Here is a 26,440-nt window from a genome sequence, read left to right on the forward strand (position 1 = left end):
TTATTTTTATTAGTTTTCTTATTTCTGTTAACAGTTCCTTTTTCTATTCCTATTAGGTTTCCTTTATTCTAGAGCAAATAAAAATCATATACTATCATATTCTACATTCTTATACAAAAATCATATCATATCATATCCTATTACGTTCCTATACAAAAATCATATCATATTATATCCCATTACGTTTCTATACAAAAATCATATCCTATCATATCCTATCTTATAGTGGATATGGAGGAGCTAATGATGAAATGACATTACTATTAATTTTATTGGTAGATATTTTATGCACCGGTTCTGTTCAAATAGAATGAAGATGTAGGCTTTATTTTTTTATTGTAATAATTAATATGTTGGTTTGATAGACTTGGATGATACTACCTCAAGTATGAGGTTTTCTTTTGTTTTAGATTATTTTATATCATTTGGTGATTTCTGTTTATATTATTAATATATTTTTAGGACCACCAACTAAATTAACGTTAGATTAAAAATTAAGACAAATTATATATTAAGGTCTTGTTTAGCCTATTATAGAAGGTGTGTTATTTTATTTTATTTTTGGTAAAAACAACTAGCAATATTAAAAATTTATTGTGAAGAAGATTTTTAAATAGGCTATCAGGCCAGGCTAGGCTTTTAAAAAGGTCAGGCTGAGCCAAAATAAAAGTCTTTGATAGGTTATAAGCCAGGCTCAAGCCTCAAAAATTAATCGTAGGCTAGGCTCAGGCCTTTTAAATCCTGGCCTGACCTGGCCTATTCCCACCCCTACCTACAGGTACAACATGGCTTATGCTCTTTAAAGATGTGCAAAATTTCCTCTTTTCTCAATTTATCAGCTTTGCTCAGTGGTTCATACTTAACACATATTCATAAGCTCTAATAATAAAATAAAGTTAAAACAAGATAAAATGGGAAAAGTTGGGGTTCAAACACAATCAAATAAAGGTTTATCAAACTCCCACATATTTCTAGATTGTGATATCCAAGCAAGATAAAAAGACATTTATTTAAAAAAAATCTTTTTATATACCAAATGCAAATTAACTTGCTAATATTAAAATCTCTTAAAATAAATTATTTTTCAAAAATCACTTTTCTTAAGACACATGCTAAATTATTTCTCAAAAACCACTCTTTTTAAGACATGCTACAATAAACCCTTTTAATAGGTAGTTCACCGTGGATCATAATTTAAAATCATTAATAATATTACAATATAGTCCACACATAAATAATTACATATGAATAAAAACAATTATTCTTAAACTTTTGCACGTGTACTACACCATTTTTGTCTAGATCACATTCTTTTATGGGAGATGATTGTCAGTTAAATAGAATTATTATAATGATAAAACTTTCCATTCAAATATTTAACACAATTACATACTTAATAATTGACTTATTTCATGGATTTATTTTATTTTTCATTCTTAAAACATTTTAGATAACGTTTTAAATAGTAAAAAAATATTTTAATAAAAAAAAAACATTATCTAAAATGTTTTAAAGATGAAAAATAAAATAAATTCATTTTATAATATAAAAAAAAAAGCCTTAAATTCAGGTAAAGTATTTAAACCATATATTTCTTGTATAAACTTTTCATTTTTTTTTCTCAATCAATCATTAGGTGTAATCGTTGAAGGTTCGACTCATACTAAAAATAGGATTAAGATCACGTCACTGCTGCTACTGCTCTATTATTTTTGTCCGATACATTGCAACAATAACCCAACAGGCACCCCGTTTATATAGTCTCTCTGAAGAGGACGTGGAATACCAGATTCTCAAATATATGCTTCACGAACTTCCTCACTCAAAACAAAAGTCACCCCAGCATAAAGTACAGAATGAGTTTTATTTATGGGAGCTAGACAGCCAATAAATAAATAAATAAAGTAGCCAGATTCTCACTTGAACGTGACACCACGTAAAACACACAGTTTTATAGGAACTTGACTCCTGAAAAAAATACAGAAAAACTTATTTCTATTTTCCTTTCTGAGTGACGAAAAAAAAACTTCAAACTTATTTCTATGATGTAAATGTAAACTTATCCGAAAACAAAATGCATTGAATTACAAATCAGGCAAATTGTCAATTATGGCGTCTATATCCGGGGTTATAGAAACACGCTTGCTGATCTCCCCAATTGTGCAACAATGTTTTTGAGCGGTATTGATAGCAACCAAATCTTGGGCACAGGCACATTTCATACCCGAGGAAACCTGCAACAAAATTTTAAAATCAGAAACGTACAAGTTTAGCTTATAGAGAAACCAACATTACAATAATCAACCTTATTAACTCATTTAACATACAAAAGGGTAAGATCACTCTAGCAGTATGACTTTTGACGATGTTTAAATTTTATTTTCATGATAAAACATTGGTATTGAGTATTTAAAAAAAGATAGAATAACACTCGGGTCTGCATCCTGTAATTTATCTTGTGAATGCAATACTTACATCATAAAGGGTATTGCCAAGCTTAAGCTTGATTGCACCACTTTTGTATACAAGCATTTTACCCATGAAGCCAGATGATAACTCGTTCAACTCACAGAGCTCCTCCACGTTTTTTGAACCCCCATGAGGTCTAGACTTCACATTAACATCGCTGCTTCCAGCAGTAGCTGATTGTTTAATCATAGGCAATTTTGTAGGCAAATTAATAAAGAACATACTTGCCTCTGGGTTGTGCTCCTACCAACAATTTGTTCAAAACACTATTATAATAAGTAAAAGAAGTTAAATTGATAAATTTAAATTCTTGTACTCACCAAAAGGTCAAGCTCCATTGCTGAATTTGATGCATTTTCATCATAAGCTCTTGGCTCTGCAGCCTCCCCAAATTCTTGGTCATCAAGAAGAGCTATCAGAAAAAAACATGTGAAGTTAAAGTCACTAGCCCACTAGATATTGCAGAGTATACATATTGTATTAGTTTCAAAGTACCAATGAACTAAATTCTCAACTCCAGTGGGAAAAAAAAAAGTAAACAGCTTAGATTAGAATCAATGAATGTAACTAAATTCGTTACAATTCTGCAAAGGAGCATAACAAGTTTTGTTACTCATTTCCAAGATAGTTCTTCGAATATACCTGGGTTTCCAGAATAAGGCCTCCTCAAGGGAAGAGTTACTGGATAATTACTGTCATAGTCCTATAGCAAAATCCAACAACCAATACTTTAGAATAAAATAAGCATGAACAATTACATCTCCAATTAAAGACAAACCAAAAAAGATAAAAACATTAGATAAATTAGACAACATATTCGTTTCATTCAGTATACTCACCCATGGCTCTTGGTATTCTTTCTCTTTCGCCCCTGCAGTTAAAGCATCAACAGAATATAGTTAATAGGAGGAAGGATCGTGCAGCGAAGAGCACAACATCTTATAACAGTCTATAAAATGAAAATGTATTGATGGTGGCATACCATTAGATGCTGAACTCTGATTGATGTTGATACTGCTCCCACCCCTGGGAATACCATATGATTTCATAGAAGTTGATTCGCCACCATAACCAAAAGCAATTTGAGAAGCTAACACTGCATGCAATAAATATGAACTATGCCATTTTAGAAAACAGAAAGAATGATGCTATTCTTGCTTTAGTGAAAAGGGAGTCATGTCAAGCTTCATTCTGAGATCTCTTCATAGACAGAAAGATACTACGTATCCAAATCATGCTACTTCGACATTAATTTTAATTAATGAAGTGCAAGGAACTTGACATGTAGAGAACAAACATTTGAGAGAGTCAATGATAACTAATTGATTCTCCAGTAGTTTGGCATGGCATGAAACATATTCTCAATAAACATTCCTATCGGTATCAGAGCAGTTATTTGTAGCAACTTACTTAACCACCAACAACAATAATGAAACCGATTGACAGTAGGTGCACACAACATATGACCTATGACGAAGAGCTATTTAAGGAGTTTAACAGAACAGAAATGTGAGACTGTGAGAGTAGGCAATGGAGAGCATATAATAATAAGAGAGGAATAGGAACAAAAAAATTGATACTAATTGTAGGGTAAACAGAGGAGTGAGAAAAAACTGACGCTCAAAACTGTATTGTTACCTTTTTTTTTTTTATAAGCAACTTTATTGTTACCATGATCTAAATAAAATACATAACTAAAGAAGCTAATAAATTTCCTAAAAATCAGAAATAGATAAGCCGAATAACAGACTTAGTCCGCTCCTAATTATGGGCAGGTTATAAAATAAGCACAATACATGCTCAGAGGGTGAATGAGACCTTACAAGTAAGAGCATTTCTCCAATAATTATATACCAAAACTGAGATATTGAATATTTATAAGTATCCCCATCTTTGACAATCTAAATATTCCCCATGTGTTGCACGGGTTACCCACACTAGTATTCTTAACAATGCCCTCGTTGTGCTTCTCTATTTAACACGGTCACATAAAATTTAAACATTTGTGTGCACATTCATTTTGAGGATTTATTTGAGAAGTAAGATCTGTTTTCATGATTCAGTTACCAAGAACAAAAAGATAAAACACCGCTTAAGATGATGAAATCAGAAAATCAATGCTGAAGACATAAAAGTCAAAGAAAGTTGGATCAGAGAATTTCAGCAAGTAACATATTAAACCTTTTTTCTCAACCTTGTACTTTGCCTTCACCGCACTCTCCCTCTCCTACGCACAATAAATAAAAGAACATTTCAATAAGGGAATATAAAGTCAGAGAAAAGTTGAATAAGGGATACCAATCAAATTAAAAGTTAAAACCATATATACATGGAAACGCTTCAGCAGATTCTCCTTAGCAGCATGTTCTGCATCAGCATCAACATCAACATCATCAACCACTTCACTGCAGAAACAGAATAGTAAGAACTAAGAAGCAGAAGATCATTAAATTAATCTGCATTACACGAACTATTGTCAAACCAAATAATCCATACGCTTTAACTTCTTGCTTTATCACTCGACGAGGTGGAGCTCTTGGTTTAAATTTAAGCTGCAATGGCACAGATTATTTGGCAAGAGAACAACAGTAGATTAAATCATATTACTTTGTGATGGAAAACAAAAATTGTATTGATAATAATGATAAGTAATATATATTGAGCAGATTCAAGGAAAACCTTCCTTGGGACGCCGGCACCGTCCTTTCCAGACTCTGAAGCCATAAGAATCTAATGTTGATCTCAAACTGATAAAGAAAACAAATTCTGAATAAGATATGGCTAAACCATAAAAACAGAGAATGTTGTTCGGTTATTAAATGGAAAAAAAATAGTATGTAGATTTTCTGAAGACACTTTAAAAAGGATCCTTGGATAGATACATACAGAACACAACGTGAGACAGATGGTGTTTGATGGAGAGAGGAAGCTATCTGTGTTTGAAAGCAATATTACGAAATACAAACTAATAAGCCGCTCTCGTTGCTTCGCCCCACTACTTAAAAACCTACCCGTCCACAATGAAACTCAACAAATGGAGAAATAGGGATTTTTATTTTGGTTAATGGGAATATTATATTCTGTTATTGAAAAGAAATCTAAATCTGTGCTCTGTATATTATTTATTTATTTTTACAAAATATACTTTATCATTATCTTTTTTATATGTCTTATCTTGATTATCATAACTTGGGACTTGAACTTTTTTTTTTTTTTATCATAGCTTGAAATTACAATTAAGTGAATATTTATTATTTATTACAAAAGAATCACAAAATATTTTAATAAGAGTTTAATAATATAATGTAAAATAATTTTAATTTTACATTATTATTCAATATAATCATATGACACTGTATAACTTATTTTCTCTTATGTGAAATGTATTATTCAAATGATTGTAAAATGTATTACTCATGTAATTGTGTTTGCTTCAATTTATTCTTATTGAATAAAATATTTTTCTGTTATAAAATTTTTCGATTTACTTCCTCTAAAGTGAGGAGAGTGTGCTTTAGAGAATAAAGTACGCGCTGATAACCATTAATTAGAAAATCCAGGGTTATGATTGCTATAAATTTTAGATTTTGTTATACATGTATCTGATTTTATCATAATCTTCAATCATGGATTTTCTAATCAATTATTGTTATTGCGCTTTATCTTCTCTTTTTTTTTTTTTTTATAAAGTGAAGTGCACTTCCTCAAACTACTAGTATAATTCTCTTTGTATTAAGAAAAATATTTTTGTGAATATTTGATTTTTTTTAACTGTCTATTGTTTTAATTTTTAAAAAATAACCTTTTATCACAATCTAACTTGTTCATTATAAATAAAAAACATAATTCAAATTTTAATAATATAAAAACATTTATCTTGTACAATAAAGACCAAAATATTAGTTATAAAAGTAAACGTTTATCACATGCAATGCACAACACAGTAGATTAAAATATTATTTTTTAATAAATAATTTTTTTTATCAAAGATGATATTAGATATGAATAAATTTAATTTATTTTTATGTATTCGGAAAAAAAATGGTATTGGCAAGAAACTTTATAGTTTACCTATTTTTTATCGTAAAAAAATCAGAATCATAATAAATCTAAAAAAAGATTAGAAATATCTTTTGAATCATGGAATTAGTTGAATGAATTAAAATATTTTCTTGATATTATAAAATACTTGTAAAAAGTATCAATTTGTTTTATTTCATAATTTCTTGATGGTCTTATAGACTTGATCTATCCACGACTAGATGTGTTAATTAATTTGGACAAATTCAACATATATTCATCTATATATGAATGTTTTAGGCTAGGGAAAGAAAGGCAACAAAACTTTAGATTAAGCCAAAAAAAAAAATGAAAAGCGGAAGAATGAAAATGTTATGCTGTGAAGGAATGAAAAAAAAATACAAAAAAAAAAAACATGAACCTGAAACACTTAATTGTGGGTTTTGAAAGCTGACACTTAAAAGTATCGCCTAAGCATTTGCTTATAGCTTATTAAAATAAGCTCAACAAATCTTTTGGATCAGTCCTAAGATATTTTTATAAACCCTCCGAACCACTCATAGCATAAGATAAGTCTCAATTGAGTTATTAATAAGCTCTTCCAAACGGGGTCTAGTAGGTCTATGAACTTTTACTCAATTTTTAATTTGATTTAACTTTTACAACATAAACACTTACCAAACATTTGATTTATTGGATTTTCGGGAATGTTATTCCTAAAAAAATATTAGGAGAATGACATTTGGGTATTAAAAAAAATATGTTTAGTTAACAGTTAAAATTGGTTAGAAATCTTTTTTATATTCCTGCAAATATTTAAAATGTGTTTAGTTCACATTATTTTATCTAAGAAATATGTTATATCACAAAAATATCATTATATTAAAAAATTATTATATTTTATATCAACAATCAATTGTTTACAGCTTATCGTGAGTCCATGCATTACAATTACCAAAATTCAATATAAAAACTCATACAACACAATGATTATTAGGCAACAATATATATATATACATATAATTTCAAGTGTTGTTAGCTTTTTAAGATAGCCTCCTAACACACGCTTATTTAAAATAGAAATATGATTTAACTATAAATGTTACAATAGCAGAAATAAAATCAGAGATAAGTAGACACAGAGTGACATAGTGGGTATTGATAGTGAAGGTATAATAAAAATTTTACACAATAAATATGATTTTATGACCATCTCAGGAAATATTTTTTTATTACTTTCTAACAAACATTATTGAAATATATATTACCATCTCCACACTCACAAGAATCCAATAAGATTTCATAAAATAAATATCCCTTACATACCCTTCAAAGGTCCTAGTTCCTAGTTCCGTAACTGTGCAGATTGAATCAGTTGGGCCAATGCAGCAGCATACTGAACAGCTGTATGCTGAGAGGTATAATTGTCAGAAAGCCCATATTCTGCATAATTTGGTTCTGTATGCATGAACTGACCGGCTAATGATTTTTTAGACACGACTTCTTTCCATATATCAATGAACTCTTCCAAAATTTGCTTGGATTTTTCAACTGACGAGATAGGGAGATACTCAATCTGCAGAAAAAGAACATTGAATATTTAAATTATAACCTCCTCTAGAAGAAAGACAATCTATGTTTTAAAGGAGAAGAGAGAGTGACAACGGTCAAATTTGTAAGGAAAGACTAACCAGATCAAATATAAGGTCTTCTCGTCTTTAAGCAAAGAAGTCATCACATGAGAGAGTTAAATTGTTTTGAATAAAAGTTTTGTATTCATATATATATATATATATATATATGAATAATCTTTTAAACTTTTTAATTCATATATAATAATTAAATTTTCATCGAGTCTAAACACCATGTGGGATACGGCTTTTTTGTTGTTGTTGAGTCTCAAGTAGAAGTTACATTTATCAAAACATTCTTAACTAAAAGGCACAAAATAAAAATAATCACATCACATTGAGATACTATTGGGTATATTTTTCATTCTTCATTTACGTTGAGTTAGTTACCAATTTACTATTGCTATTGTAGCCACTCTAACAGAGCATCGTGCACACCATATAAGGTGCACACTTGTCAAGATGGGTTCACAGTATGCACCACCACACACACCACCTCCAAAAGAAAATGTCAAGATGCATCACTCCATTTGAATCCCAGAAATGAATTTCATTCCAATCTGAGTAAAATCTTACAACAAATCTGATGGAGGAAGAATAATCAACACCAGATAACACTGTATTCTCATGATGAACGAGGGGAATGACTAAGTGAACAAACCAATGAAGAAAGTCAACTGGATTTAACTTTAAAAATGAAGCTTTCAACAAGGGGTTATCATTCAAAGGTTTATTATTCGACTCCTTAGATTACATAAAAGAGTAAAAAACTTGAATCAAAAGGAAACCAAAGGATAAATAAATAAATCTTTAGGGTATGTTTGGGAGTAAAAAAAGAGGGGAGAATATTTTATTTTTAAATTAATAATTATAAAATATTTAGATAAAAGATTAAATCATTAAATTTATGTTAATTTATCATTTTATTTCTTTCATTTGGAAAAAAACAAATTAAAGAATATTAATTAGAAATGAAAAATTAATCCTCATTTCCCTCTCCATCCAAAAAATTAAAATCCTAAATATGTTTGGATTAATGAAAGAGGATGGAATAGAGGGAAATGAAATATAATGGCATTACGTTCCATTGTTTGGATTGGTAAAATGAGAATGGAATATAATGAAAAGTAATGGAACCTTTTCCATTGCTTACTTTCATTTTTTCCTGCCAATTTGGGAGGAATGACATGGAACAGGAATTGCTCCATTCATCATAACATATCCAAACCAAACAATGAAACGGAGGTTTTCATCACCTTCAATTTTATTCCATCCCATTTCTTTTCATCAATACAAACATAGCCTTAGTTTCATACATGAGTACTAGACTATTCATGCATTCAATTCTTGAATCACACATATAAAACACCATAAGCTATCTCAATATTCAGGAGATACTCGAAAAAGAGACTAGCTAGACACGAGACAACAATCATTACAAGTTGCTGTTCTTATAACAGATGACATATGTGATGGGGAAGAAAACAACAGCAATGGATTCTGTACATTTCATTTCCAAAGTTTGATACAGGAATACTCAAAAGATGACACTTATTTAGACCACACATTTCAGTTTAGCACAGAGTATTTAAATAGCCACTATAGCATAACAGAAATCCTCCAATTCGCTATTGTGACTCCATTGCAGTGAGGCTCCCGCAAAAACTGTTATCGCAGCTGCAACAGACATCACAGTTTCGTGACTGGGATGCGAGAAAAGTCACAATGCCCCACTCCCCCATTCTTTTTAATGTTTTCATGCAGTTTATTTTTATCTGCATACAGCCGAACTTTTTAGCCACACATAATTGATTTATTTCAACCACTATGTGACTTTCACTATTTCCCCGCGACTCTATCCACTATATGATATAGCAGATTTTTGGCTTTCCACCATTTTCCACAATCTGCTATTTAATAACATTGGATCACCATACCATAATCACACCAAGAACAAGTAACGAACATGTATTACCACTAACTAGAATTCAGAGTGAGTCACCTCAATCATAATTCCTCTGAGACTCTCCGCTTGACTGGGAACAACTTTAATCACCCTGATCTGAAAGTCACCCAATTTATACAGCACTCCCTGAACCACCACCATCATCACACAGATTGAGCGAGCAAAAACAAAAACACAAAAACAAAAACAGCGGAAAACGGACCTCGAAATGAAGGGCGACTTTGGACTTGTAGGACTGGAGTTTCTCCATGATAAGCAAGATAGAAGAATCGGCCTCGAGAACAATCTTCTGGCCGCGAATGATTAAGTAGTATTTGTTCGGCTGCTCCAGCATCGATATCCCCAGAAAATCGCGAGGAAAATCGATGGTCACCGATTGGTCTGCGAAAGAAAGGGTTTCAGAGAAAACTAAAAACCCCAAAAACACAAAAGCAAAGAGGTGGTAAGGTAACCTCGTAAATTGGGTCTGTAGAAAGTGAGGGAGGCTTTGCATCTTCCTTCTTTGACGCCGTTAAGGCTTTCGACGCACTGCGAGATCTCATTCAGGACTTGGCTGTTCACAACGCTTCCTTGGTTCGGTTGCCAATGCAGAATACTAACAAACCAAATACCATAAATTAAATCACTTTTCAAAAATAACAAACAATTTGGGATTCATTTTGCTCATACCATCTGATGGGCATCCTCGCTTCTCGTTTCAAGCCTTGCTGAATGACTCTGTCTTGTGTTTTGTCTTCCTTTCAATTTCATCTCACAAGACCTTGCACTCTTATGATACCAACTCTATTTATAATTAGGTCATCTTATCAGCGTTGTTCTTTATTTACATTTAATTCAAATTATATATTTTTATCCCTCATCTAAAAAATTAGACATTATTTTTATAATTTTAAAAGACTGAAAACAAAATCAAATTTACATAAGAACTAATTCAAAAAAATCTTACTTTTTAATTAGATTTTTAAAAATCACTAATTTTTTTAAGCATGTTTAATTACTTATTTTTCCCTACTAAAGCTAATAGCAATTGGTGAGGTGGGTCAAACCATAAAAAGGAGACTTACCCCCGTAGGTAGGACTTTTGACTAACATCATCACAGATTTCAATCCGATTATAAGATTGATTTTTTATCTGTGCTTGATCATATTTAAAATTATTCACACGTTACTTTTTCAACCATTCAATACTTCAGAACTATAAGATGGGGACAATTAGATGACATGAATTGTTAGGCATGCGATGCACGTTTGACAACAAAGAGTGTTTTTTTTCATCGGAAAATTTCGTTTGAACTCTGAGCAATCAAATAAAATAGTCATCTAATAATTAAATATTTATTTAATTAACGTTTGAAGTGAATGTAGATATCTATTAATTTATAAAGGAAAGAATGGAGTTCATATTTTTTGTTTACTTTATTTCTTTTCTCACACGTGGGTATGTGTAAACACTTTGATTTTGGGTGCACGCTAAACACAACACTTAGGTAATTGATATGAATTAGCAGGAGAAAGACAAACTCATAGGATGGATGAACAAAAATAGAGGATGATGATGACATAACCAACAAGGAGCCACAAAATCAAATGAATCAAGATATGATAAATTGATAAGGGCTAAGGAGAATGTTGAGAGGAGTTCTTGCCGCTGTTGCACGTACTCAAAGATTCTGATGCAAATGGTGAGACGGTAGTTTTCTTTTTGAATTGGAATATTGACTTTTAGAAGCTCTTCATTTTTGTTATCCAAATACTATCCTCTGGTTGCCATATATATCTTGCCAACATTAATTAACAAAACTGGTTGTTAAAACATAGTATGTGGGATGTTTAACAAGTGTGTATCACTTAAATATGTTTTTATCTTTGATATATATTAGATTTTTAAATTTAATTTTTGATAAAAAATTTCTTTGAATTAATTTTTAGATATTTAAAAAGTTTTATTTCATATTTATATTGTAAGTTAACTAATGACATGTTCGGTTAATATTTAATAATATAATTTATGATGGTTTACAAACCATCATTATTTGTTTTAAAATAAAATTCTTTCTCTTTTTCGCCTCTCTTTGTAGTCTCCTCCACTCCTCAACCAAATTTAAACGAATATATCTGGTTACTCCTTCTCCAACGTCTTCCTCTAATGGTTGTACGTCTTCTCATGAACTAACTCTTTTTCAATCCCCTACCTAATCCCTTCAATTTACCCATTTCTTTTAATTAATCAGATCTGAGAAATCCTAATTTCTCTAACCCTAACAAAACCCCCGAAATGGAAGCGTACGTTGAAATGGAAGCCGCGAACAACATCCTCAGAGCACAGACCATGGAACTCATCGACCAATAGGTTTCTGGATTCCATTCTCGAGATAACCAATGAGGTCGACGGCAGTGGTGAATCCTTCGAGATTCTGCAGATTGCAATGGCGAGCTCAGTCGACGATAGTGGTGCAACCGTCAGAATCGGGTCGGGCCTCGACGGGCCCCCATGATCTCAATTCGGAGGATCCTGTTGGAGAAATTACTGTCATTGAAAGCCAACCCGAAATTGGCATCGGAAGAGGAAACACTGCGAGAGTAATCGGAGGAGGAAGAGTTCATCACCGTTCCCGGGTTGAGTAGATCCGAATTGAAATCCTTCATCCTCTAAACCACACAACACAATCACCGCCCCCCTCCTACCTCTGCAACTGCAAGCAGAGAAAGGAAGAAGAAGAAGAACGCAAGCCTATGTCAATGAATGAATGACGGTGAAATAGAAGAACAGAAGATGCTTCTATTGTGTGTATTGAAGTTTCAGTGATTTGGTGCATGGTGGGACTTGTGTCTAATGAGCGTATTCAAGTTATGTCTCAATCAAACAATGGTGGGACTCGTGTGTCAATTATCTATGTTCAAGTGTCAATGATTTGGACTATTTTGATGAATTGGTCTATGTTGTATTATTTTTATTTAATTTTTGTTACAAAAACAACATAAAAGCACAAGTTGTGAATTCTAGCCTTTTATAAGAAAGGGATGGTGGGAAGGCACCTGAGGTGTTTGATGAAATGATCAACACAAGTTTATTTATTTACTTTAATTGATTTTAACGGCTTTTAACTGTTACAAAATATAAATTTGATTAAAAAAAATTATTTGATGGTTTTTGAGTCATTACAAATATTTAACGGACATATTATTACTCAAAAGATCTAAAATAAAACTTTTTAAATATTAAAGAGTCAATTTAAAGAAAAAATTTATCATGTAAAATTCAGATATATACTAAGAATAAAAACATATTTAAACCTTATTGTATTATCATTCATTTTGTTATTAATTGGTCCAACCAATTTATTATGATAATAAATAATTTTATTAAATCAAGGAGTGACAAAGGCTACACATGACATGAGATAATATTAGTGTTTCAAGTTATATGAACAATCCTAGTAAGACTCACTATTAACTGTCTCTTTGTTTGGCAAGGTTTTATTCCCATTGCTCTTCTTTTGTCTTTCTTTTTAGTAACAAGGCTATTTTCCCACCTACTGATGAACCATTGGAAAACAAATAAAGTAGTATAGATATATTGTACTCCCAGTGACCTCATGCAAAAAAGTTATTTCAAATATTACATATATAAATAAATCTAATTAATTTTACTCACATGATATAGTTTTTAAAATACTATTCATTTAATTGTAACTTTATTTTCAAGAGTTTTATTTTATTCATGATATTAAGTTTCAATAAAAGATATTTTAGGAATAGTTTTATTTTTAGTTAAGATTAATAAAATTAAATGATTTCAACTAATTTTTTAAATATTATAAAAATAAATATTTTTACTTATGGGTTCGTAGGGAGTAACTGTACAATGCTGTTCTAAATAAATAAGGTTATTTTATCATAAAATCGATACACTCAATATTTTTAAAAAAAATATGTACATTATCGTAAACAACAAATAAAATGGGTGGCACTTGGGAGGAGAGTCTTTGTAACCCATTCCCATTTTCTTCTCCAGGTCCTAAATTCAGAATAGCGGTCTTCATCACATGAATTTCTAATTTTCTATCACAGAGAGAGGGAGTGCATGAACTGCGTAAAAGAGAGCGAAGAGCCATATAAGTTTGGGGCTTAGTAATGGCATATGATGCAAGGCTGGCGCATTGGGAGAGGGTGTCGTAAATTTGTAGGGACCATCTTGAGAATTTTTTCAATAGCAGATTTCGTGATGACCCAGTGGCAAAGAACCTCATATATTCATTCCTCACGTGCAAGACCTGAATTCAATATTTGCCCAGGCTTACCTGTGTTTGATTAGAGTTATCACATTAAAATTTAAGTGAACTTGATTTTACTGGTACGTGAGGGCATGATCTACTTTTAGTTATTGGGAGAATTTGAGAATACTCTCTTTTAAATTTAGGAAAATAGTTTTCAGGGATTTTTCCTTTTTTCTTTTTGAAAGATGGAAGATTGGAACAATTGATCAACCTATTGATATTGAAAGACTCAAATGATTCTTTCAAATGTCTAATTTTAGTCTAATGAACTTCTTAGGTATAATAAGAAGTCTTATCAAATAGAGATTTTTTCTTTCAATTGTTAATACAATAGATAAGGTCTGCTATTATAAAAAGTAGTACATAATTAATTGTGAAATATCGATTATTTATTGAACCTTATGAATTATGTGAAAGTAAGATACTTCAAATTCACCAATATGAGAGTTTTATAAGATTCTCATTAAGTATAGAAATTTGATAATGCCAATAAAAATTACTTATAGACATTAAACTAAAGGAGATCTTATGATTAATGTGTAAATTAACTAGCGTATAATTATTTTAGCTTGAGTTTAAGTAATGTATATATAATTGCATTAGTTTTGATGCTCATAATCATCTTATCCAACTTGAACATAATTTATCTTTAGTGAAAAAATAGTGTGATTTAGAACCACTATTTCATCTATGACCCCAATCAATAATTATGTGACACATGGACAATAAAAACATATATTAACTAAATTAAAGATATACTCAACTAATAAAAATTAAGTGTGTTATCCCTTAATTTAAGGAATCTTAATCAATTAAAATATTAAATTATTTGCTTATCACATAATAATTATTGGTTGAAATCATATATAAGTGATGATATTAAATACCTAATAATTTTATAGTATTAACCAATGATTAAAGAGAGACCTCATGACTTATTATTTTAATTAAATCGTGTAGACACTACTTTTGATTTAGATCGTCAATACATTAATGTTAAAAGTTTATTAAAATATGATAGTTAAAAAATTGTTTTAATTATATTTGTCCGGGAGTTGAAAAATAAGAAAACACTCTGAGTAAAGTTTAATCATGTTTGAAAAATAAAATAGTATTATAAATATCAAAACATTTACACAACATTTTTCAGTGCAAAAATAATTAAGAACATTCTTCTAAATTGGCTTTGATATCAAGTTTTCACTCAAATATGACTTTTTTTTCAAAATTATCAAATATGTTACATGAACATGCGTCATCAATGGATAACCGACAATCACACAAATAAATTTAATATCATATTTTAATTAAAAAATTTAAAACTTAAGTTTGTGATTTTTTTTTTCATTTATATCTAATTAAATTTTTTTCATTTCTACATGTGATTGTATTCTGACATATAAAGAAAATATTTTTTATTCTTTAGTATAGAGAAAATAGAAGAGAAGAAAATTTAGTTTTGTTAAAATAACACTTACCTATTCACAAACCATTTGCTTATCATTATATTTAAAAGGATATAAAGTTAACTAAGACAATTAAATTTTTTTTCCTTCCCAAAAGAAATAATTCTACAAGAGTCAACAGTTTTCTTTTTATCATTTTTTCTTCATACAAATTTTTTTTCATTTTATTTACTTTTATTTTAGCATTCAAACAAAACATTGGAATGAAGAATATAATTTCGATCCATAAAATCTCATATTCCCATATACATCCATAAGTTTGGGATATGGTTATTAGTGAAATCTCAAATAAAGCCCACAACTAGTATTAACGTAAAAGAAAGTTATGTATTGATTTGGAGTATAATAATAAAGACGAGTGTTGAGAGTAAGCGTGAGGAATGAATATTGAATGTAATTATAATTTGGAGAGAGATTGTTTGAATGTCGGGTAGTGAGTGGTAACTGAGGGTGTGAGATCAGATGGTTCAATGCAAAGGAAAGGATAATAAGTGTACGTTTAGTTCTGTCCCTACTGATTTATATTTAGTGCTCAAGTCCTTCCAGCCCTGAACCCTGCAAGGCACTACTTACCCTTTTTTTGGACCACTCACTCAGAACTCTTTTTTGTTAAAGCTGACCCAAAGATATGGCTTTCATTTTTCTGACCCACTAGTAAGCAACTCATCACTAATCATCAGAGCCATGCTTCTTCTTTTTTACATCACCCTATGGTAAGAAACCAGAAATTATTGCATGTTCAAAAAATTTGAAGATTATTACCGTTTAATTGATTTGATATTTAGAAATTTTAATTAAGAATTTGAGATTTAATCTTGAGTTTAGACATAGAGTCGCACATTCAGAGTTATTATTTTATCTTAAAATGGATTGACCTCGTATAAGATAGTCTTCTTGGGTATTAAATATAAACTTCAAATACATATTAATTGTACATAAAAAAAAGCTGATATTATGATCTTGACTAAATTAATTTAATTTTATCAAATTCTTTTGGTAAATTAAAAAGCTTTCCCGCATATCATGTAAAAATTGACTGAAATTATAAATACATAGATCCTTTTGATGCACACTGAGTTACAATACAAGAAAATGTGTGTATTGTTTGATGAACAATGAAGCAAAAGAATATAAAAATCACCAAATATTTTTATTATTATTAATTATCTTAATGTGATTCATATTAATATTATTATTATTATCATTATAAAATAAAAAGAGTGCAGAAACGAGATAATGGGGTGGGAGAGAGAGAAAAGAGAATAAAAAAAATGGGTATTTTAACCATTAAAGTAATTTGTATGGAAAACAAAAAATTATCTCGTGACTAATTACGTAATAAATAATCAGAATTTTATTCCCTTCATTAGCATTTAAGTTGTATTGTCTCAGGATATATTTTAAAATCAAATATTAAATAACTAGAATTGTCCAATTCAATAAGACTTTTTTTTTCTTTCGAATCAAACGTGTATCCATAATCTTATACTCAAACTATGGAATAATTTGTGGTGGGATGGACTACTATTCCATTTTTCTTTTTTTACTTCAGAGTGAAGAGAATGGTATCCTTCCCCACCTTTCCACGGCATTATTAAAAGGTGAATCTGTGTACTTGCAGAGAATATGCATTATGGTTTATATATACATCCTAAATTTATAGTCTAGGAGGCCAATTTGAGTTTTACCTTACTTCAAAGGTTTATAATAAGAATTTGATGGTAAATCAATTCAACAATGAAATTATTTTAACTTAATTATAAGTTTTGAGTTTAAACATTAAATGCGTATCTATATTAAATATTTGGAATGAAATTTTTTAATCTTTATAATAATTTATTCATGGTTCAAACAAGATTATTTTCTTTAAAAGAATTTTATCATCGGTAAAAGATACATTTGGTACATGTTTGATTCGAAGGTTAAAATGTTATATACATTCTAATATAAATGTAACCAATAAAAATAAGAACTCAGACTGTTGAAAAAAATACTTTTACCTCAAACTTAATTTTGCACCTAATAATCAAACATGCACCTAGTTTTTTTTTTTTTTAAAAATGGTTTTCTCTAATCACGTTAAAAGAAAAAGTGATAACCAAAGTCTAATAGAGTTAGCCCTTTTGGTTAGGCAGGTGAATGTCCAATCCTCCCAAGTGCCTCCACTTCCCCTGACCCTACCCATGTGGTAGGACTTTCTTTGATATTATTAAAAAAAAAAAAAGAATTATAGGATTTGGATAGGGGGAAAGTAGAATATTCTCCTCTTTTCTCTTATTTATCTGTAATGTGTACGAGAAATGGAAAATAGAATAAGAATATTTACATTACACTTTACGCAATACACACGTTCCCATATTTGAAATTAATATGTTTTGACGAGGATAGGATAATTATGTGTGTGTTAGGAGTGATTCACGTAATATATATTATGCCGATCGAGATTTACCGTAAAGATAAAATTATGTTTTTAATTTAAAAGTTAAAACTATTACTTTTATTTTAAAGATTACAAGAATATTAGGTGAGAAACAATTTTATTTGAGTTGAATATGATTATCAAGAATGACAAAATTTTATAAAGTATTTCATGTAATTTTATATCCAATATTCAAATTTAAGATTACTTATTAAATCAGCACAACTTGTTACTAATTTATTTACACGTTGGGTGATTACTTTGCTTATACTTATCTCCTTTTCTCTTCAATTATGGAGTGAGTGATTAATTATATATGTCATTACTCTGTTCCATTCATGTTTAACTTTTTTATTTCTTAAACAAACAAACTAACTAATACAATAGCATTTATCCTTCGTGTTTTGTTCATCTTGGGAGGGGAAGGGGTATCTTCTCTTAGAAATAAAGGTAAGACACTACTATTTGTGTTTTATTTTCTGTTTCTCCTTTTAATAAAACTGACAAGAAATGCGCTGATTTAAATAACACTAAATGTCTTTTTTTTATCAATTATGTTTTAGTGTTTTTATTTTAATATATTAAATTTTAAAATTTCACCCTGTTGTTAAAATTTTCATTTTTATCTTTTATGTTTTTAAAAGTTTTATTTTGATAGTTTATTTTATTTTTTGCTAAAACATGTTAATACTTTGTTGATAATTTAAATTTTCAAATAATTAATTATTTAATTTAATTTAATATCCCATCAATTTTTTTTTATATATCTCGACACTCAAATTCACTTACACTAATAGACTAAATCCTTTCGTGTACAGTACAGTATGATTATGCCCTTCTTCATTACCAGCGTTTCCAAAACTCTAACATTATGAATCGTTATCTCATTTTTAATTTTAAGTTATTTTTACACGACATAGTATTACATTTTAAGTAAATATGTGTGTGAATTATTCCATATTTAAAAGTTATTTAATTTTCATCCAATTTAAAATAAACCTTGGCATATTTGGGAAACTAAGCTCTGGAAACTTTTTTTTTTAATTTCAATATTTATATTTGTTTATAAATCTATAGTAACATTGCTATAGTTTAAAAAATCAAAAAAATATTTCAAAGCATTTGTAACATTTTAGTATAAGGGTTTTCTTTATTCAATATTCAAAATAACTATATTTTTCAAGTGGCACTTTTATTATAACTTTTTCACAAATTACGATAAAAACCGCTTTACAATTAAGGATAGAGATTACATTAATTAAGCCTTATTTTAAATGAGCTTGACATTTTCTATAAAATAAAAAACATTGAAATTTATTTTATTTATTTATTTAATATATTTTTTTAACTCTGACTTAATTTTTTTAAAACTTTGATCTTATTTAAAAGTTTGACTCAACCTTTCAGTAGAATAATTTAATATACAAAAAATAAGTTATAAACATTTAAATAGACTATTACAAAAATGATTTAATATCTTATTTACATTTAAAATAATCGACTAGAGTTTCTAAATGAACAAGTAGTAATACGCAAGCCTGATCTTGGTTTGTTTAGATGTTCAATGAATCAATGGTAGCAATAGGGATATAACTTAAATTAAGCCGACTCTAGCTGTTGGCTTGATCTTTAATTATGTCCATTAAAAGTTTTAACATTGAATCATCCTAATTAACAGTATGCGTAAAAAAAACAGGATTATGCAACTAAATAATTGGCTCTGATCCCATTAGAGAAGGAATAATGTGAGAGACTTTATTCAACCCCAAAAATTAGTTTAATCTGAAATTTTTTTTAGTCATGCGAGATTTGGATTATTTCTAACAAAAATTAACTCTTAATTAAGTTTAAAAATACAATTTTATTTTTGGTGCAAAGTTTAAAAAGACAATGGGTACTTATAAATTATAGCAACGCATTTTGGAGGGAACCAAAACATATATGGTAAGCATCAGGGGACACGATTTCCCCGAATGTAGTTTTTTACGTAATAGAAAATCTTGGTGTGAGCATCATCTCTGATCTTACTATTTCATTTGGATGTTGTCCACAGAACTGAGGCACATGCACCCAACCTTAATCATTGAAGGCCACTTCTGCTGGACGGTGAAGCATCAAAACAGCAACTAATTCAATAAAACGACGATAACAAAATCATTTTGGGCAATAGCAAAAACATTTTATTTTTGTTGCTATAATCAAACCTTGTTTCTTAATCATGCGTGTCTCCCCTCATTAGTTTTCGTTTAACCTTCAATAATGCTACCAACCATATTCAAAGAGTTTCAGAAGTGACAAACAAGCAAATCCTTTCCCTGGGACCATAAAAAAGCATCCAAAATAATATTGTACTACTCAACAGAGAATGATGAACAAGCAAAAAAGGACGTGTCTTTGAGTGTTAGCTCAAACCACAAAGAACACAAAATGAGAGAGAGAGAGTAGAAACAACATTGAAAGCAAATAGCACACAAACACATTGGATCCCTCCATGGAAACACAAATCAGCTTCAACAACATTTAAAAACAGATGGAAAAAGGGGGAGCAATTAAAGAGAGATCTCACAAATCACAACATGATGTGAACCCCACCATGTAAGTACATTTTTGGCCTTTGATTCAAGTACAAGGACTGAAGGACCCCACTGTTGAAAGCTAAACTCAACCATCTGCAAAAACAAAAAATGCAAGTCATAAACAATTCCCTAGCTACTGATGACCCCATAATGAAAAAGAAAAAAAGGAACAAAGACTTACAGTTATAGTTCATTACCTCGTTGGGTTGTTGAATTGAAAGTTGCAAAATCATGAGTAGAAGTTGGAATGGAAATTGAAAGCTGGGTGGTGGATGATTTATCATCCAAATCAAGCCACGATCCTCTGCTTTTAGGGGGCCATTCATCGAAGAAGCGATGAACGGTTTTCTGAGGTTCTTCTTTCCCAAGTTTCATGAATGTTTCGCACTTGACATCACTGCCTGATATGTAGCAACCTTGATCTTGTTGCGGCTGTTTTGAGTTGTTGCCATTGAGGCTCTGAAGTTGCAAGTAGGAGTACTCGTTGTTGTCATTGGATAAACCAGAGCAGTTCCTCTGTTTCGAAGAGGAAGAGGAGCTTATAGTCAGTGGTGTGAGTTGCCATGAATCTTCCATTGAGGAAGCAGAGAAGCTTCTCATAGTTCCAGAAGGTTCTGTGAAGAAGGCATGCTCGTCCACCTCCTCCTTCAGTCCATACACATACCTGTTCCTTTTTAAAGAAGAACAAAAACAAAATCACTCACAAAACACTCCACTACTTCTTCAAGCCAAGCAGGCTTGTTAGTATAAACTTCTCAATAAATACTTTACATGTACGTATTTTATAAATTAAAATTAACTTACATATTTTAACTTTTATAAAAATAAAAACCCTCTTAACTTCTTCAAAAAGTGAAGTAAATTAGTTAGTTTTAATTTATGAAACAAAGAATCATGTCAGTTTAGCTAAAAAATTTGAAAGTTATGAGTTATTTTTTTATTAAACTTGGAAAATCAAGTAGAGAACGTGTAACCAAACATGCTAGATAGATGATTGATTTATTTTGCATTTTATGTTCTGCTTCAAGTACTTGTTGAGAAGCAGCTATGTAAAGAAGACCTATGTTATGTAATGTGTAGAGTACAGCTTTTTGTTATCAGAAAAAAAAAAGAACCTGCAGTCAGTGTTGTTGTTATTCTGAGAGCAAGAAGCAGTGTCGAGAAACAAGGGGGCACTGTTGTCTTGAAATGACAAAGCAGCACCGGAAGAGGGCCTCGAAGAATGATGATAGAGGAAGGAGTGGGAGGAATGTTGCTGAGGGTGAGGGTGATGATGATGATGATGGTAAGTGTCATGAGAGAGAGAATGAGTGGTTGGGGAGAGTGCATGTGAAGGACTGTTTTTGGTGATTGATAAGATTGTTGTTGGGGTTGAGGCATCTGTGTTTGTTGCCACTGCTGCTGTCGTTGGTGTTGTTTTCAAAACTTCCACAGGCTTTCTTGAACGATTTTTCCCTCTGTGCATGTGCCTCTCACAGTACTTTGAATCTGGATACGCCTCCTTTGAGCACCTCCATTTCTTTCCATCTGTTCTTCTACACCTCCCTGGCTCCGGGTCTATTTTCCTCCCCAACCCCATTGGCAAATAGTTCCATCCAACTGCATGCACACCAACACCAAACAAGCACAAAAAAACTCAACTTTAATGTTAAGACCAAGACCATTTTTGTAAAATCATATGAATAATAGTGTATCCGCTAGTTTAGAGTTTGTTACTGATATATTGTATACTAAAAGAAGAATGATATTGATGCAGATAGAAAATGATAAGATGGGCTTACAGTGTTGAGGGTGGTGAGGCAATAGTCTTGAGGAGTCCAAGTGGGTTGTTCTTTTGATGGTGAAGAGAAGGTCAGGGGGGATGGAGATACCTGAAGCCATGTATTTGTAGATGAGAGCTTGGTGTTCAAGCTCTTGCCACTGGGAAGGAGTGAAAGGGAACCTGTTTGTGTTAACGTTCCTTCCATTCATTATCGAGCTGAGGGGAAAGGGAAAGGGAAAGAACAGGGAAAAAACTAAAAAGGAATCAAAGAGCACAAAGGCTGGTGCTGGTGGGTGATAGTAACAAATGAAACAGAAGCTAGCTATTTCAGACACACCTCACAGTGCAGTAGTAAGTTAAAGAGAGGACAGGTTTCAGGCTTAGGCTCAGGGAGAAATGTGAGGAGAGGAGTTTTGAGTGTTATTGCTTCTTGTTTGTTACTTTGGACCCTTGGAGTAGAGTAGGTATATTTATTTCAGGGACCATTGTGTTACAGTAATAAACTAATGGTTCTGATTACATAGCTGCATGCCAATGCACAAATGCACACACTCTTTCTCTCTCTCTCTCTCTCAGCTCCTATTAGTATTATGACTGCACCTCTCTGTTGCTACTGCTTCTGCGAATAAGCTGCCTCTCTGGCAGCCCTTGTCTCTGACATCTTTACGGAAATCCATAAACTAAAGGAGAGAGAAAGAAAAGCTCCTAAAGACAAAAAAGGAAATAGTTATTATTGGTATTATTGTATATGAAACTATTTAAAGAGTTGGTGTTTGAAGCCAATGCCTGGCTGAGAAGATTGTACGGTTGGAGCTTTTACTGCTACTAACTCATTTACTTTTTCTGTTCCTTTACCTCAGACTCAGACTCAGACCCCCTCCCTCTTACAATTTTTGACCTTTTTCCTTTCGAGAAAGAAATGTAGAAAATGAAATATGCACACTTGCACAGTACAGATAAAAAAAACACTAGAATTAGAATCCCCTCCCTGTAAATAATTTTTTTCAATAAAAAGAAAATGAAATTCTTACTAATTTTGCAGGTGTATGGATATTATTTAACTGGGGTTATTTTATTTTGTGTTGTCCTTTTGCTAGTTCCGTTGAAACAAGTTGGACGTTCTGTTAAAGCAAGGGTACTTAGGGAATCCAAGTTTCAAATATTTATTTGTACTTGTAGTGGTTAGTGCTCAGATACTGTGAACTTTATTCAGTGACTTGGTATTAGAACTTGATCCTCCGTTTACCCTGGAAGTTGAAGATCATTCCCATAGAAAATTTACACAGAAAACAAAACACCAAACTTTATGTAGGTCCGTACTCAAAATGAAACGGCCCTCACATGCTTAAATATGCGATATGCCACTTTTTTCTGTTTTATGTAAGACAGAAGAAAATGGCAGAAAGGAGGATTGTTTGAGTTTCATAACCAATGGGAAATTGTAGAAAACACGTGTTAACTATTTGGCTCATCTAGTCTAAGCTAATAAGTACCACTGTGTCGTGATGGTAACTTCTTATTATCAATAGCAGAACACAACACTACAATATGAACATAAATTGCAACGAAAAGCTGGTCAATAGTGTTAGAGTAGCCAACCAAACATGGTCCAAGTCAGAAGGTTTGATGGAGCAAAACCAATTCAACCAAAAAGGGGACACATAACTACGCAAGTAAAACGAGAGACATGGATTGGCACGACCATTTATGTTGTTTGGTTGCATTAAAACCTTTGGAGATATTCATGTGTTGTAAGTTTTGCAGTACAAGTGTGCGGTCTTCACTCTTTAGCACGATTTTTATCCCCCTAGTAAACACAATTGCCTAAACACATTGTCTCTACCTTTGTACAACACTCAACTGCAACCAGCCAAAAGAAAAAAAATATCCTCATTTGTGTCTATCTACTTTTCTCTTTCTTGGACGTTTATTAATTCTCAATTTTACACCATACCTTAATATAACATCTAACTCTTTTACCTTTATTTCGTTTAGATACTCAAACTCTTTGTCAACGTCAATGCTCACAAATTTTAAGTACCTAACTGGTTAACTGACATAAATACACCATGTCGCACTATATAATTTTGTTGATATAAAAGCATGTCGGAATAAAATGATATTGCACAAGCCAAAAATATTGTATTTTATGTGCATTGAAACTTGCAAAGTGAAAATTGTGAGGTCATTTCACGTAAAAAAATATTCCCTTCTGATATACAATTATAGTGTATTACTTCTTATACCATGAATGTTATAAAAAGGTAGAATATCCTTTGATAATAGCAGCATATGTTAGCAACAGCATCCATTATCTTCACCAACAGTTGAAGAACGGATTAATATTGAAATTTGAAATTTATAATGTCAGCTAGATGATTCGATCATAACATTTATTAGCAATAGATTTACAAAAATGTTTCAATTTTAATTTTTGTAAACGAGAAAAAGTGGTGCTAGCTAGCAACACCTGTACTGGTTCCATTATTTGTTTCACTTTATGAAAACACAGGGTCTATAAGCATGCCATGTACTTTATATTTTGCACTCATTAAAGTACAAATGCTTAATCAAAGCTCCACAAAACTACCAAGTTACTTAAAACGGTGACACATTTAAGAAGTAAAAGGTCCCAAGCAGGGACACATCAAATGTTTCCATTAATGTAACAGCTAGTAGGGCAAATCCCGGCATCTTTGCTGTAGCATTCTGGTTTTGAATCAAGCAGAACTGCCATATCTTGGACTTCTTGGACCACTGTCTTGCGTCCACACAACCCATGTCCCCAACTTGCAATTGCAACTTGTATCTATGTGTAATGCCAAAACTCATCACAAGTGCAAATTCAAGGCGTTAAATTTGAATACAAAACTTATGGTATGGCGTGTCCTTTAAGTTCGAGAAATTAGTGACCATCTCTTCTTCTCTTCTTTTTTAAAGTTTAGTATAATCAAGGGTTAGAAAATATTATAAAGTTTGACATTGTCAGCGATTCACTTTTACCCTTATTTTAAATAATCTAGGAAACTCTTTAAGTATTTTAATTTGAAAATTATGTTCATATAAAACAATTTATGACAAGGAACAAGTTCAAAGAAGGTTATATCAACTACCCATTTGCTTTTCAAACATAACTTTTTTTCCCTCTTCAATTACTATTACTATAGTTATGTTTGTATAAAAGTTGAATTCCATTGAACAAATAAGTAAATTTTTTTTGCTCTCACGTTTGCTGCTTTGAAAAGTGAGAAATTGAAGCATAGAATGGAATTTTTAACTTGTGATTAGTTAAAGGCTTTGGTAACAGTTATTATTCAGATATTTTCTCAAAGCAATATATTAAATCTGGTTCATTTCGTAGAAACATTTTGAGAAGTTTACTTTGATTCATTTTTTTAGGATTTCTTTCAATTGTTAGTTGTATTAATTTCTTTTCACAAAAATATCCTTAATTGTATAACAATTTTCTCCTGATAAAAAATAATAAATATAATAAATCAATTTCTTAAACCCACTCTCATTAGAATAAGAGATCATTAGCTAAAATTTTTTCTTAAATGAAAATGTTAGGTAAAAAGAAATTAAGAAAATAAATTTTAACGGTTTTAAAGATTTGAGAGTTATATAATATATTGAAAATTGAATAATATTAACTAAATTCACTACTTTTTTAAATTCTTGCTAAGTGATTACGAATCCTGTATACACTAGTAATTGATTACCTCAATAGAACCCTCTGCCTTAATTATATATTCAAACGCGTTAAAACTTCTAACAAACTATTAGTGGCACCGACATCTTCGGACAGCGTGAAAGTCAAGCATATTTAGGGGAAGGGCAAGGGGATACATCAC

At 30.9% G+C, this 26,440-nt stretch overlaps 3 protein-coding genes across 5 annotated transcripts; all 3 read right to left on the bottom strand.

Moving 5' to 3' along the window:
* Positions 1-1,847: 1,847 nt before the first annotated feature.
* On the bottom strand, positions 1,848-5,492 carry LOC114382002. The gene is made up of 11 exons (XM_028341233.1): positions 5,356-5,492; positions 5,149-5,216; positions 4,966-5,021; positions 4,799-4,874; positions 4,651-4,696; positions 3,452-3,565; positions 3,309-3,340; positions 3,112-3,172; positions 2,790-2,881; positions 2,476-2,712; positions 1,848-2,234 (listed from the first exon to the last, which is right to left on the bottom strand). The coding sequence occupies exons 2-11, from the start codon at positions 5,191-5,193 to the stop codon at positions 2,085-2,087; spliced, it is 909 nt and encodes a 302-aa protein (XP_028197034.1). The 5' UTR covers positions 5,194-5,216; positions 5,356-5,492; the 3' UTR covers positions 1,848-2,084.
* A 2,195-nt stretch (positions 5,493-7,687) lies between these two features.
* LOC114382754 (mediator of RNA polymerase II transcription subunit 20a-like) lies at positions 7,688-10,882 on the bottom strand. The gene is made up of 5 exons (XM_028342354.1): positions 10,756-10,882; positions 10,539-10,681; positions 10,289-10,467; positions 10,123-10,212; positions 7,688-8,065 (listed from the first exon to the last, which is right to left on the bottom strand). The coding sequence occupies exons 1-5, from the start codon at positions 10,767-10,769 to the stop codon at positions 7,835-7,837; spliced, it is 657 nt and encodes a 218-aa protein (XP_028198155.1). The 5' UTR covers positions 10,770-10,882; the 3' UTR covers positions 7,688-7,834.
* Positions 10,883-20,540: 9,658 nt separating this feature from the next.
* LOC114382009 (growth-regulating factor 1-like) lies at positions 20,541-23,215 on the bottom strand. Of its 3 annotated transcripts, none has more exons than XM_028341241.1 (4): positions 22,606-23,215; positions 21,940-22,423; positions 21,006-21,494; positions 20,541-20,917 (listed from the first exon to the last, which is right to left on the bottom strand). In XM_028341241.1, exons 1-3 carry the CDS (start codon positions 22,793-22,795, stop codon positions 21,008-21,010), a joined length of 1,161 nt encoding a protein of 386 aa, XP_028197042.1. In that variant the 5' UTR covers positions 22,796-23,215; the 3' UTR covers positions 20,541-20,917; positions 21,006-21,007. The 3 variants fall into 3 exon arrangements, with proteins under 3 accessions (XP_028197042.1, XP_028197044.1, XP_028197043.1); XM_028341243.1 differs by having other exon boundaries at positions 21,006-21,488; positions 22,606-23,214; XM_028341242.1 differs by having other exon boundaries at positions 21,022-21,494; positions 22,606-23,212.
* Positions 23,216-26,440: the final 3,225 nt, after the last annotated feature.

This window comes from Glycine soja, chromosome 13 (assembly GCF_004193775.1).
Source record: "Glycine soja cultivar W05 chromosome 13, ASM419377v2, whole genome shotgun sequence".
Classification (NCBI taxonomy): domain Eukaryota; kingdom Viridiplantae; phylum Streptophyta; class Magnoliopsida; order Fabales; family Fabaceae; genus Glycine; species Glycine soja.